Source organism: Pseudorca crassidens, chromosome 16 (assembly GCF_039906515.1).
Source record: "Pseudorca crassidens isolate mPseCra1 chromosome 16, mPseCra1.hap1, whole genome shotgun sequence".
Classification (NCBI taxonomy): domain Eukaryota; kingdom Metazoa; phylum Chordata; class Mammalia; order Artiodactyla; family Delphinidae; genus Pseudorca; species Pseudorca crassidens.
In genome coordinates, this window is record NC_090311.1 from 28254154 (window position 1) to 28267906 (window position 13753).

The 13753-nt window shown below is 41.1% G+C and overlaps 1 protein-coding gene across 2 annotated transcripts in view; it reads left to right on the forward strand.

Moving 5' to 3' along the window:
- CPN1 (carboxypeptidase N subunit 1) overlaps positions 1 to 12745 on the forward strand; it is a 29247-nt gene extending 16502 nt beyond the window's left edge. Inside the window, exons 7-9 of one of the 2 annotated variants that reach the window (XM_067709711.1) lie at positions 1831 to 1930; positions 9485 to 9603; positions 12028 to 12452. In XM_067709711.1, the coding sequence (XP_067565812.1) occupies positions 1831 to 1930; positions 9485 to 9603; positions 12028 to 12036 (228 nt within the window). In that variant the 3' untranslated portion in view covers positions 12037 to 12452. The other variant, XM_067709710.1, reaches the window with a different exon arrangement.
- The last annotated feature ends 1008 nt before the right edge of the window (positions 12746 to 13753 follow it).

The window sequence follows — 13753 nt, forward strand, 5'->3', positions numbered from 1 at the left end:
CCTTAACTCTCCTGATTACAGAAAGGGAAGTGTTTTCTGATGGTAGGCAAGGTATTTTGTGTGACTCAGGTCTGACTTTTGCTCTGACTCATTACAATAGATCTCAGCTTCTCTACCAGTGAAATTAATTCATTCAACATTGTTGAGCACAACTATCTGTCAGAGACTGTACTATATGCTCAGGATTAAGAGTAAACAAACAGGGCTTCCCTGGTGGTGCAGTGGTTAAGAATCCGCCTACCAATGCAGGCGACATGGGTTCGAGCCCTGTCCTGGGAAGATCCCACATGCTGTGGAGCAACTAAGCCCGTGCGCCACAACTACTGAGCCTGCGCTCCAGAGCCCACGAACCACAACTACTGAGCCCCAGTGCTACAACTACTGAAGCCTGTGCGCCTGGAGCCCGTGCTGTGCAACAAGAGAAGCCACCGCAATGAGAAGCCCACGAAGAGTAGCCCCCACTCACCGCAACTAGAGAGAGACTGCGCGCAGCAAGGAAGACCCAACACAGCCAAAAATAAAAACAAATAAATTAATTAATTTTAAAAAGAAGAGTAAACAAACAACAAATATCTCTGTATATATGCAGCTTATATTCTAGTGAGGAGAGACAGACAATAAAGAAAAAATAAAATAAATTTTATAACATGTTAAATGCAAAATGCTATGAAGAAGGCCTTACAGAGAAAGTGACATTTAAACAGATTTAAAGGAGGTAAGGGGGGCTTCCCTGGTGGCGCAGTGGTTGAGAGTCCTCCTGCCGATGCAGGGGACACGGGTTCGTGCCCTGGTCCGGGAAGATCCCACATGCCGCGGAGCGGCTGGGCCCGTGAGCCATGGCCACTGAGCCTGTGCGTCCGGAGCCTGTGCTACGCAACGGGAGAGGCCACAACAGTGAGAGGCCGGCGTACCGCAAAAAAAAAAAAAGGAGGTAAGGGAGTAAACCACAAAAATATCTAGGGGAAAAGGGGCTCCCTGATGAAGTCACAATTGCAAATGCAAGGCCACAACAAGTAGATGAAAAGATGCTCAAAATCCTGAGGGAAATGTAAATCAAAGCCACAGTGAAATACCACCTCACACTCATTAGGATGGCTGCTATAAGAAAAACAAATTTACAAACAATGACAGAAAATAGCAAGTGTTGGGAAGGATGTGGAGAAATTGGAACCCTGGTGCAGTGTTGGTGGGAATGTAAAATGGTGTAGCCACTATGAAAAACAGTGTGGTGGTTCCTGAAAAAATTAAAAATAGAGCTGCCATATGATCCTGCAAAACCACTTCTGGGTATATATTCAGAAGAACTGAAAGCATAATCTCAAAGAGATATTTGTATATGCATGTTCATAGCAGCATTGTTCACAGTAGCCAAAAGGTGAAAGCAACCCAAGTGTCCATTGATGGATGAAGGGATAAACAAAATGTGGTATAGATACACAATGGGCATACAGCCTTAAAAAAGAAGGAAATTCTGTCATATGTTACAACATGGATGAACCTTGAGGACATTATGCTAGGTGAAATAAGCCAGTCCCCCAAAAAACAAATACAGTATAATTTTACTTACATGAGATATCAAGAGTAGTCAAATTCATAGAGATAGAAAGTAGATTAGTGACATGATTTGACTTCGATTTTAACAGGATCACTCTGACTGCTCTATTGAGATTATTGGGGATCGGGATGAGACCAGAGAGACCAGTCAAGGGTCTATCACCATAATCTTTGTGAAGATCAAGTGCAGAAACACATGGGAAAGGGCTTTGTGGACTCTCAAACACAGCACAAAGGTTTTATGAGCATAACTATACACTATAAACTCTTCTACAGGTACACCAAGGCATCAAGGGAATGGTGCGCGATGAGAATTATAATAATCTTGCGGACGCTGTCATTTCTGTCAGTGGGATTAACCATGATGTCACTTCAGGTAGGTGGCCACTGCTTAGTGGGGTGAGAAGGAAGCTTTCACTCCCTCACCGTCTTCAGCCTAATCAGGAGGCCAATTTGTAAGCCAGTGAGACCAGCAGGGACATCAAGGACACGAGGGGGTGGTGGATTGGAGGAAGGAAGGATAACAGGATTGAGGACAGGAATTAAGAGGCAAGGGCCAGGAAGATGTAAATGTAACATCTCTCAGCATTCAGGAGTCACTGCCTCATACAGCTTTGTTAGCAGTGTTTCCTGGGTTTGAGGTTATTAATAGCTCACATACTGGTGTGGAATGGGCTAGAAAAAAAAGACTGTAAAGCTGATGTTTAGTCTTGTCCCCGAGCCAGGCATTTCTCTACACCTCCGTTCAGGGAAGAGTTAGTCAAAGGCATTCCATAGGCTCGCTGCAGGGCAAGATTGATGGTGGGGGCAGATCTCGGAGCCAACTTGGAACCTTCTAGAATGGTACAGAATATCTCACGGCACAATGGTGTTGCCAACTGCCCCAGCCCAATTTGATCAGGTTTGGGGTTGTTTGTTTGGTTTTTAATGTAGAGCAGTAGCTCCCAGTGGTTAGGAGCAGGTGAGATTTGCCTCCCTCCCCCAGCCTTGATACCAGCATGCTCAGCCACATTTCACTGTGCAGGCTTTACCAAGCAGGCATCTTACAGCTCAGACAGTCTGTTTAAACTAGATGAATCTCAGCTTTAAGATGATAACTTATATTCTTTAAGGTGATCCCAACACATCTTACATGAACAGTTCATTCAAGGCAAAGGCAACAACATTCTAAAGGCAGAATTCTGTAGCCCCACAGTCAAGCATCAGACACCAGAATCCTCCAGCCCAGTGACTGGAGCCAGGACTGTATAGGGAACCAACCTTTGGAATCTGTAAGAGCTTCAGGGCCTGCTAGATTCTTTATTTTAAATTAATTAATTAATTTATTATTATTATTTTTTGGCTGCGTAGGGTCTTCCTTGCTGTGCGCGGGCTTTCTCTAGTTGCGGCAAGCAGTGGCTACTCTTCGTTGTGGTGCGTGAGCTTCTCACTGTGCTGGCTTCTCTTTGTTGCAGAGCACGGGCTCCACGCGGGCTGCAGTAGTTCTGGCAGGCGGGCTCAGTAGTTGTGGCTCGTGAGGTTAGTTGCTCCGTGGCATGTGGGATCTTCCTGGACTAGGGCTCAAACCCATGTCCCCTGCATTGGCAGGCAGATTCTTAACCACTGCGCCACCAGGGAAGTCCCATAGATTCTTTTTATTTTTTTAATTTTATATTATTTATTTTTTTATACGGCAGGTTCTTATTAGTCATCCATTTTATACACATCAGTGTATACATGTCAATCCCAATCACCCAATTTAACCCACCCCCACCCCTGCTTTCCCCCTTGTGTCCGTACATTTGTTCTCTACATCTGTGTCTCAATTTCTGCCCTGTAAACTGGTTCATCTGTACCATTTTTCTAGGTTCCACATATATGCGTTAATGTATGATATTTGTTTTTCTCTTTCTGACTTACTTCACTCTGTGTGACAGTCTCTAGATCCATCCATGTCTCAACAAATGACCCATTTTCGTTCCTTTTTATGGCTGAGTAATATTCTATTGTATATATGTACCACATCTTCTTTATCCATTCATCTGTTGATGGGCATTTAGGTTGCTTCCATGACCTGGCTATTGTAAATGGTGCTGCAATGAACATTGGGGTCCATGTATCTTTTTGAATTATGGTTTTCTCTGGGTATATGCCCAGGAGTGGGATTGCTGGATCATATGGTAATTCTATTTTAACTTTTTTAAGGAACGTCCATACTGTTCTCCATAGTGGCTGTATCAATTTACATTCCCACCAACAGTGCAAGAGGGTTCCCTTTTCTCCACACCCTCTCCAGCATTTGTTGTTTGTAGATATTCTGATGATGCCCATTCTAACTGGTGTGAGGTGATATCTCATTGTAGTGCTGATTTGCATTTCTCTAATAATTAGTGATGTTGAGCAGCTTTTCATGTGCTTCTTGGCCATCTGTATGTCTTCTTTGGAGAAATGTCTATTTAGGTCTTCTGCCCATTTTTGGATTGGGCTGTTTGTTTTTTTACTATTGAGCAGCATGAGCTGTTTATATATTTTGGAGATTAATCCTTTGTCTGACGATTCATTTGCAAATATTTTCTCCCATTCTGAGGGCTGTCTTTTCGTCTTGTTTATGGTTTCCTTTGCTGTGCAAAAGCTTTTAAGTTTCATTAGCTCCCCTTTGTTTATTTTTGTTTTTATTTCCATTACTCTAGGAGGTGGATCAAAAAAAGATCTTGCTGTGATTTATGTCAAAGAGTGTTCTTCCTATGTTTTCCTCTAAGAGTTTTATAGTGTCTGGTCTTACATTTAGGTCTCTAATCCATTTTGAGTTTATTTTTGTGTATGGCATTAGGGAGTGTTCTAATTTCATTCTTTTACATGTAGCTGTCCAGTTTTCCCAGCACCACTTATTGAAGAGACTGTCTTTTCTCCATTGTATATCCTTGCCTCCTTTGTCATAGATTAGTTGACTATAGGTGCATGGGTTTATCTCTGGGCTTTCTATCTTGTTCCATTGATCTGTATTTCTGTTTTTGTGCCAGTACTATATTGTCTTGATTACTGTAGCTTTATAGTATAGTCTGAAGTCAGGGAGTCTGATTCCTGCAGCTCCGCTTTTTTCCCTCAAGACTGCTTTGGCTATTTGGGGTCTTTTGTGTCTCCATACAAATTTTAGGATTTTTTGTTCTAGTTCTGTAAAAAATGCCATTGGTAATTTAATAAGGATTGCATTGAATCTGTAGATTGGTTTGGGTAGTATAGTCATTTTCACAATATTGATTCTTCCAATCCAAGAACATGGTATATCTCTCCATGTGTTGGTATCATCTTTGATTTCTTTCATCAGTGTCTTATAGTTTTCTGAGTACAGGTCTTTTACCTCCTTAGGTAGGTTTATTCCTAGGTATTTTATTATTTTTGTTGCAATAGTGTATGGGATTATTTCCTTAATTTCTCTTTCTGATCTTTCATCATTAGTGTATAGGAATGCAAGAGATTTCTGTGCATTAATTTTGTATCCTGCAACTTTACCAAATTCATTGATTAGCTCTAGTAGTTTTCTGGTGTCATCTTTAGGATTCTCTTTTTTTTTTTTTTTTTCATCTGCAGTGACAGTTTTACTTCTTCTTTTCCAATTTTTATTCCTTTAATTTCTTTTTCTTCTCTGATTGCCGTGACTAGGACTTCCAAAACTATGTTGAAAAATAGTGGTGAGAGTGGACATCCTTGTCTTGTTCCTGATCTTAGAGGAAATGCTTTCAGTTTTTCACCATTGAGAATGATGTTTGCTGTGGGTTTGTCATATATGGCCTTTATTATGTTGAGGTAGGTTCCCTCTATCCCCACTTTCTGGAGACTTTTTATCATAAATGGGTGTTGAATTTTCTCAAAAGCTTTTTCTGCATCTATTGAGATGATCATAGGTTTTTTATTCTTCAGTTTGTTAATATGGTGTATCACATTGATTGATTTGCATATATTGAAGAATTCTTGCATCCCTGGGATAAATCCCACTTGATCACGGTGTATGATCCTTTTAATGTGTTGTTGGATTCTGTTTGCTAGTATTTTGTTGAGGATTTTTGCATCTATATTCATCAGTGACATTGGTCTGTAATTTTCTTTTTTTGGAGTATCTTTGTCTGGTTTTCGTATCAGGGTGATGGGGGTCTCATAGAATGAGTTTGGGAGTGTTCCTTCCTCTGCAATTTTTTGGAAGAGTTTGAGAAGGATGGGTGTTAGCTCTTCTCTAAATGTTTGATAGAATTCACCTGTGAAGTCATCTGGTCCTGGACTTTTGTTTGTTGGAAGATTTTTAATCACAGTTTCAATCTCATTACTTGTGATTGGTCTGTTCATATTTTCTATTTCTCCCTGGTTCAGTCTTGGAAGGTTATACCTTTCTAAGATTGTCCATTTCTTCCAGGTTGTCCAATTTATTGGCATAGAGTTGCTTGTAGTAGTCTCTTAGGATGCTTTGTATCTCTGTGGTGTCTGTTGTAACTTCCTTTCATTTCTAATTTTATTGATTTGAGTCCTCTCCCTCTTTTTCTTGATGAGTCTGGCTAATGGTTTATCAATTTTGTTTATCTTCTCAAAGAAGCAGCTTTTAGTTTTATTGATCTATGCTATTGTTTTCTTAGTTTCTATTTCATTTATTTCTGCTCTGATCTTTATGATTTCTTTCCTTCTGCTAACTTTGGGTTTTGTTTGTTCTTCTTTCTCTAGTTCATTTAGGTGTAAGGTTAGATTGTTTAGTTGAGATTTTTCTTGTTTTTGAGGTAGGCTTCTATAGCTATAAACTTCCCTCTTAGAACTGCTTTTGCTGCATCCCATAGGTTTTGGATCATCGTGTTTTCATTGTCATTTGTCTCTAGGTATTTTTTGATTTCCTCTTTGGTTTCTTTAGTGATCTCTTGGTTATTTAGTAACGTATTGTTTAGCCTCCATGTGTTTGTGTGTTTTATGATTTTTCCCTGTAATTCATTTCTAATCTCATAGTGTTGTGCTCAGAAAAGATGCTTGGTATGATTTCAATTTTCTTAAATTTACTGAGGCTTGATTTGTGACCCAAGATGTGATCTATCCTGGAGAATATTCCGTGCGCACTTGAAAGAAAGTGTAATCTGCTGTTTTTGGTTGGAATGTCCTATGAATATCAATTAAATGTATCTGACCTATTGTGTCATTTAAAGCTTCTGTTTCCTTATTAATTTTCTGTTTGGATGATCTGTCCATTGGTGTAAGTGAGGTGTTAAAGTCTCCCACTATTATTGTGTTGCTGTCGATTTCCTCTTTTAGAGTGTTAGCATTTGCCTTGTGTATTGAGGTGCTCCTATGTTGGGTGCATATATATTTATAATTGTTATATCTTCTTCTTGGATTGATCCCTTGATCATTATGTAGTGTCCTTCCTTGTCTCTTGTAACATTCTTTATTTTAAAGTCTATTTTATCTGGTATGAGTATTGCTACTCCAGCTTTCTTTTGATTTCCATTTGCATGGAATATCTTTTTCCATCCCCTCACTGTCAGTCTGTATGTGTCCCTAGGTCTGAAGTGGGTCTCTTGTAGACAGCATATATATGGGTCTTGTTTTTGTATCCATTCAGTGAGTGTGTGTCTTTTGGTTGGAGCATTTAATCCATTCACATCTGAGGTAATTATCGATATGTATGTCCCTATTGCCATTTTCTTAATTGTTTTGAGTTTTTTTTTTTTTTGTAGGTCCTTTTCTTCTCTTGTGTTTCCCACTTAGAGAAGTTCTTTTAGCATTTGTTGTAGAGCTGGTTTGGAGGTGCTGAATTCTCTTAGCTTTTGCTTGTCTGTAAAGCTTTTGATTTCTCCATCAAATCTGAATGAGATCCTTGCTGGGTAGAGTAATCTTGGTTGTAGGTTATTCCCTTTCATCACTTTAAGTATCTCATGCCACTCCCTTCTGGCTTGTAGAGTTTCTGCTGAGAAATCAGCTGTTAACCTTATGGGAGTTCCCTTGTATGTTATTTGTCATTTTTCCCTAGCTGCTTTTAATAATTTTTGTCTTTAATTTTTGCCAATTTGATTACTATGTGTTTCGGCATGTTTCTCCTTGGGTTTATCCTGTATGGGACTCTCTGCACTTCCTGGATTTGGGTGGCTATTTCCTTTCCCATGTTAGCGAAGTTTTCGACTATAATCTCTTCAAACATTTTCTCAGGTCCTTTCTCTCTCTCTTCTCCTTCTGGGACCCCTATAATGTGAATGTTGTTGCGTTTAATGTTGTCCCAGAGGTCTCTTAGGGTGTCTTCATTTCTTTTCATTCTTTTTTCTTTATTCTGTTCCACAGCAGTGAATTCCACCATTCTGTCTTCCAGGTCACTTATCCATTCTTCTGCCTCAGTTATTCTGCTATTGATTCCTTCTAGTGTAGTTTTCATTTCAGTTATTGTATTGTTCATCTCTGTTTGTTTGTTCTTTAATTCTTCTAGGTCTTTGTTAAACATTTCTTGCATCTTCTCGACCTTTGCCTCCATTCTTTTTCCGAGGTCCTGGATCATCTTCACTATCGTTATTCTGAATTCTTTTTCTGGAAGGTTACCTATCTCCACTTCATTTAGTTGTTTTTCTGGGGTTTAACCTTGTTCCTTCATCTGGTACATAGCCCTCTGCCTTTTCATCTTGTCTGTCTTTCTGTGAATGTGGTCTTTGTTCCACAGACTGCAGGGTTGTAGTTCTTCTTGCTTCTGCTGTCTGCCCTCTGACCGCCCGTAGATTCTTATACCCTATTCATGCAAGGGTGGGGAATGTCTCATTCTAGCCAATCAACATACATTGAATATCACCAATTTCTCCAATAAGAGTCCATTTCTAACACCCATTATGCGAAATTGACAAATTACTTATTTCAGTAACAGAAAAACTCATTTCTAACATTCATTATGCTACTTAGCAAAGCATCCAGTGTTGCTAAGAGATAAAGATAGCTGAAGCCCTTATAACAGCTGCATCTGGAATTGGGCCTTTCCGGTACAATGCTAGCTAACCACTCCTGGGTGTGAGCCCCTAATTGAAGAAAATGACAGCCCCCAGGGTATAACAAAGTATCCAACATATGCATTAAAACACACTGCTTTTGCTAAAGAATTTTAAAGTAAATTACATTTAATAGGGGGCAGAGAAGAGACTTCCTCATTATTTATTATCTGTCTCATTCTTGATTGCATTTATTTCAATTAGTCCTTGCTGTACAATTAAAAGAAATTTTAAAGGCACAGTCATAATTTATTCTAAAGAGATATAAAGTCATTAGCTAAAATGCTACATCCCTGCCATGAGAAACAGGCTTTCTTTTCAATTTTATTTTCCCCTTTTGATGGTGGTGGAAGAAATATTAGAAATAGGGTTCTCAAACTCAGATCTTTAGTGGAGCACCCCCACTCAATACAAGGTTACACACATACAACACCGCTGACAGCTGGCTGTCCAGACCATGTCCATTGGTGCGGGTTGTGCACTGCACGACATAAAGCAATCCATTTCTTTTCTGGTAGCTCATATTTTGTCAAAAAAGTTTTTGCCTCCGTCCTCATTATTTCTTTAAGTAGATGTCATTTCTTCACAATGACTTTTCAAACACTGAAACAGAGATTTCATGTTAGTCTCTTTACCAGGCAAAACATTCATAAATCTTTTGGCCTTTCTCCTAGTAACCCTTTACTGGACATGAGTTTGTGTTAAAATACAGGGTCTAAAATTAAACACAGTACTCTCAGTGCAGAGCACAGTGAAACTTCTGCTTCCCAGGAGCTGAGGCCCACGCTCTTACAACGTCATGACAACCTATGATTGTTTTAGATCTTTGCCAGTTTCATCATGCTATTAAGAAAAATCAAGCTTGTGGTCAGCTAAAACCCTCAGATCATTTTTTCATATCAAGGCCTCACCTGGGGCAGATTTCTCATCAGCAGGCTGAGTTATATCCTTGTGACTTTTAGGTGACCATGGAGATTACTTCCGGCTGCTGCTTCCAGGTACCTACACTGTCACTGCCACAGCACCCAGGTTTGACCCAGAGACAGTGAGTGTGACCGTGGGTCCTGGGGAACCCAAACTGGTGAGTTAGGCTGACCTTTACAGAGCACTGTAAAGATCACTTATACAGAGTTACAAATAATCGATTGTATAGTTCTAATCTTTGCCAAGCTTCCCTCTTTCACCGTTTAAAAAAATATTCATTGCTCTCATATGCTAATTTTTCTTCTGTCATTCTCCTATTACATCCTTACCCACTTCCTTTTGGTTTTTCCTTTTCCTTCTGTTTAACATAGCATAATGATTAAAACACTACCTGATTCTAAATCCAGCTCATTTGTCCACAGATCTTGGACAAGCTACCTGATCGCTCTCATTCTCAGTTTCTTCCTCTGTAAATTGGTAATAATAGTGCCTCCTTCACAAGAGGTTGAAATGAGAAAGTGCATGTAAAGCCTTTAGTACAGTGACTTACACGTAGAAAGTGCTCAACAAATGTTAGTTCGTGAATCCCAGAGACCTTGCCCAGATACACAGGCTTACGTTCTTCTGCGCCATCAGCAAGGACTGCCACCAGATGGCACTCTGCCCCCTTCTGATGCCCATGTGCCCAGGCAGCCTTGCTTTCCACTCACCTCAGCAAAGAGCCAGCTGCACTCCAATATTCAGCTCTCCAAAAGGCTTTCTTTTATAGATAGGATGAGAAGCAAAGAACTGTTTTGATCTACAGCCTGGACCTTTTTAGCTTTGGTCGTATTAGATCGTGATCTCAGAGGCAAAGAGGCTCAAAGATCATGGACACTAATCCTCTGGTTTCTCAAACGAGGAAAAGGTAATGATGCCATCCTGGTTAATGAGCATCTATGGACCTTTTTCTCATGTCAGGTCTTCCCTCCTCAGTCTGTCCTGTTCCTTCTCTATACATCCCAAGAGCTTAGCAGACCCTCCCTCTCCTTTCCCTGTTAACTCAGTGCAGTCAAGTTTCTTGCCTTTTCAAATAGTTATAGGTACTATTCATTGAACAGCCACTATGTGTCAGACATTATCTGAGAGCTTTCCAGAATTATCTCATTTAACCTTCATAACAATCCTGTAAGGTAGATCTACATATCCCCATTTGTGGCTGAGGAAAGTGAAGCTTAGAGAACATAAGTAACTTGTCCAATACCACACAGTGAGGAAGTGGGAGCCGTGATTCCAGCCTCTGTGGGGCTTTCAGGACTGCCTTCTTAGCCAGTCTGTTACAGGGCCTCGAGCTAAGCTCACAACCTCTGTTCATAATCCCTTATTTTAACACAAGGGTGAAGGTCAAGAGCTCCTTAAATCCTTTGAAAATTCCTCTGAAATTTCTAGACAGTTCCCCCTTTCCCCTCCACTCCCATCTCCTGCAGGATATAAACGACTTCTACTTGCAGACGCAGGGAACAGGGTAACTCTTCCCTGGCAGCCTGTTACCTGGTCCCAATTTCCCTACCAGTGCATCCTCTTTCCCTTTTTTCTTGTTATCCCCCTGCTCCTCATCTACCCTAAAATCAAATGACTGTTATGCAGCTGCTTACAGAAGTCTTGCACTACATGCAAGTCTATTCAATTGCAAATTCAAACAAGGACAAATCCTCTTAAGTAACAAATTCTGCTTCAAAAGATCTCATCTCCTTTGTCATATAACCTTTAAATTAATTAACATAACACATCATTGTATCAAATATAACTCAGAGGGGGGAAAATCTGTCTTTTGGATACAATTCTCAGATACAGTCACAACTAAGAATACATTTATTGATCCCAGCTGAGTCTTTTCCCATTCTAAAGCAGAGATCCATTTGGTTGAGGGAAAAGAAAAAAGATCATTTACTAGAGGGTTTTCATGCTGCAATTAAAACTCTTTAAAGTATCTCCGAGAGTCCAGTGTTTTCCCCTTGGCTTTCCCCACTGCCTTCCAGATGTCCCACTCCTTTAATTTCCTCTGTCCTCCCCTCATTTTGTTGTCTCTCTCTCTCTCTCTCTCTCTTTCTCTCTTTCTTTCGTTTCCTCGATCCTTATATTACTATATAGGAAATAGTACTAATACAGTGTAATTGGCTCTGATTTCTCCCGCTTTGGGAGAGCTAGCAGAAAAGCTGGCTGTGGTTTGTTGTGAAAGGGGCAAGAAATAACCCCGTGAAGAGGTCTGTCTGTCACATGTTTTCCAACTCCCCTCTGGCTTCAGCAGCTCACACTGTTCCCAGGGCCTGAAAGCCAAGGATGCCTCTGGGGAGTGTGGTTAGAACACTGTGCCACACCCTCACCTTTTCCTTCCTGGGACAGCTCTATGGCTTCTGCACAACCAGCACATCCCACACTTGTCAGTCAGAAGCATCTTTACCTCTGTGTGTATGGCCAGAAGGGAAGTTTCAATGTACTGCTGGAAACAGTACATTAATGCACATGGACACTGGGAACTTAAGAGTCCATACTAACAATCTATATCATCTCTACTGTCTCTGTTTCCAAACAATCATGACAGAAAGTTTAGCTCTGAAGGTCTGAGGCACTCTTTGGCGTTCCTGAGCACAGCGCCTGTGATTCACAGAGTCAGCGTAAAGGGGATTATTGTGGCACCATCAATCTTAGTTCTTGTGCTGAACAACAGTATCGGTAAAATCCCGGTTTGAGGTGTAGATGTAATTTTTTCTATTACAAATAAATAAATGTACATTAAGTTCATGTCGATATACCCTATGTATCACCAGTGATTATGTGCCACTTTGAGGGGAATGTTAGCCAAGCCTGTGTGACACCACCAATGCTGCTCTGGGTGGTTGCTGTGATATTCTCCTTGGTCCCTTGTCCTCAGAACCCGGAACCATGGTAAAACAAGGTCCAAACTGGTCTTCCGACAATTTCAATCCTAGGAAATGGAAAACTGATTCCTGTGCTCTCCTAGCTTCTTTTTCTTTTTTCCAGGTTAATTTCCAACTCAAGAGAAGCACCCCTCCAGCAGCCCCTAAGAGGAGAGGCCCCAACTCAGGGCATAGAGGCAGAGTCTTACCAAAGAAAGTACAGCCCCGGGCAGCTAGGAAAAAAGAGATGATGGTGAAACAGTCCCAGAGAGTCCCTGCCTGAAATCCACAGTCCCCGGGGCAACACTTTTGAAAGGCTTTGTTCCCACTCTCACACCACATGAAGCATTCTTTCTATTTTATTATCTGAGACATATTTAAATATACACATATTCAGAACAACTCAGAATGGTCTCCATCTGTTCCAGGGGTAAACCCTCTGATGCAGCAGTACATGCATGCAGTGGTGTTCAGTAAGATTTTCTGATTCTGAGGGTATGGTTTAGGTCCAGCAGGCTCTATGCCAGTCTACGCTGTGCCCAGAGACTGGTTCTGGCTGGTTAGTCACTATCTCTAGAGTCTAGCAGAGAGCCTGCAACACAGTAAGTACCCAATGAAGGTTTCTGGATGAATGGCTGAAAGGCTGAAATGATCCATCATTACATAGCAAGACCAGGTGACCAATTCTTCTGAAATCCCAGAGGACTGTTTCAACAAGAGCCAATAGTTTCTTATTAAGAAAAGGATTTCACACACAAACACCTAGTCCCACTGCTTCATACATGGGCATTTTAAATAATATGCATCTTTCAAACATTTTCTGGGCGTATAAGTGTAATGCAGATGCCCCTGTGGAATGACTGTGTCCTGACCCTGTGCCAGGGTCAGGACAGCACTCTCCACCCCACTGAGTTCTCCAGAACGAACCCATTTGTACTAAAAGTGTTATTAAGCAAAGTAGATGTCACTGAAGATTTTGAAGGCATGTGTAGTCTTTCATCACACATCAGTCAAGTTCATAAACCTCCACTGGGCATGCTGGGGTTCCCAAGTACCCTGTCCCCAGGGCTTGCTGGGGGTTCTTTACCCATCATCACCCATTTCAGGGAGCCTCAGTGAGTCAGAGCAGAGGCTCCATTTCCCCCGACTTGCTCTACCTCCGCCCACCTTGTCAGCCTCCCCCACTGGCGCCCCAGCCTCTAACTCACCCAGACCTTTCTTAACATTGAGCAAAGCAGCTGCTCTCAGCAAGTATTCCCACACCCACCAGAAAACAAGAGGTGCTCTAGCTGTGACAGTCCACCCTCTGTAGGAGGCCATTCAAGATCAGGAGTAACACATGATTTACTTCTGTCTCTTGAGCAATCTCTCAATCTGCGATTAAAAGGGAAACAGAAGAAAAATATGCCT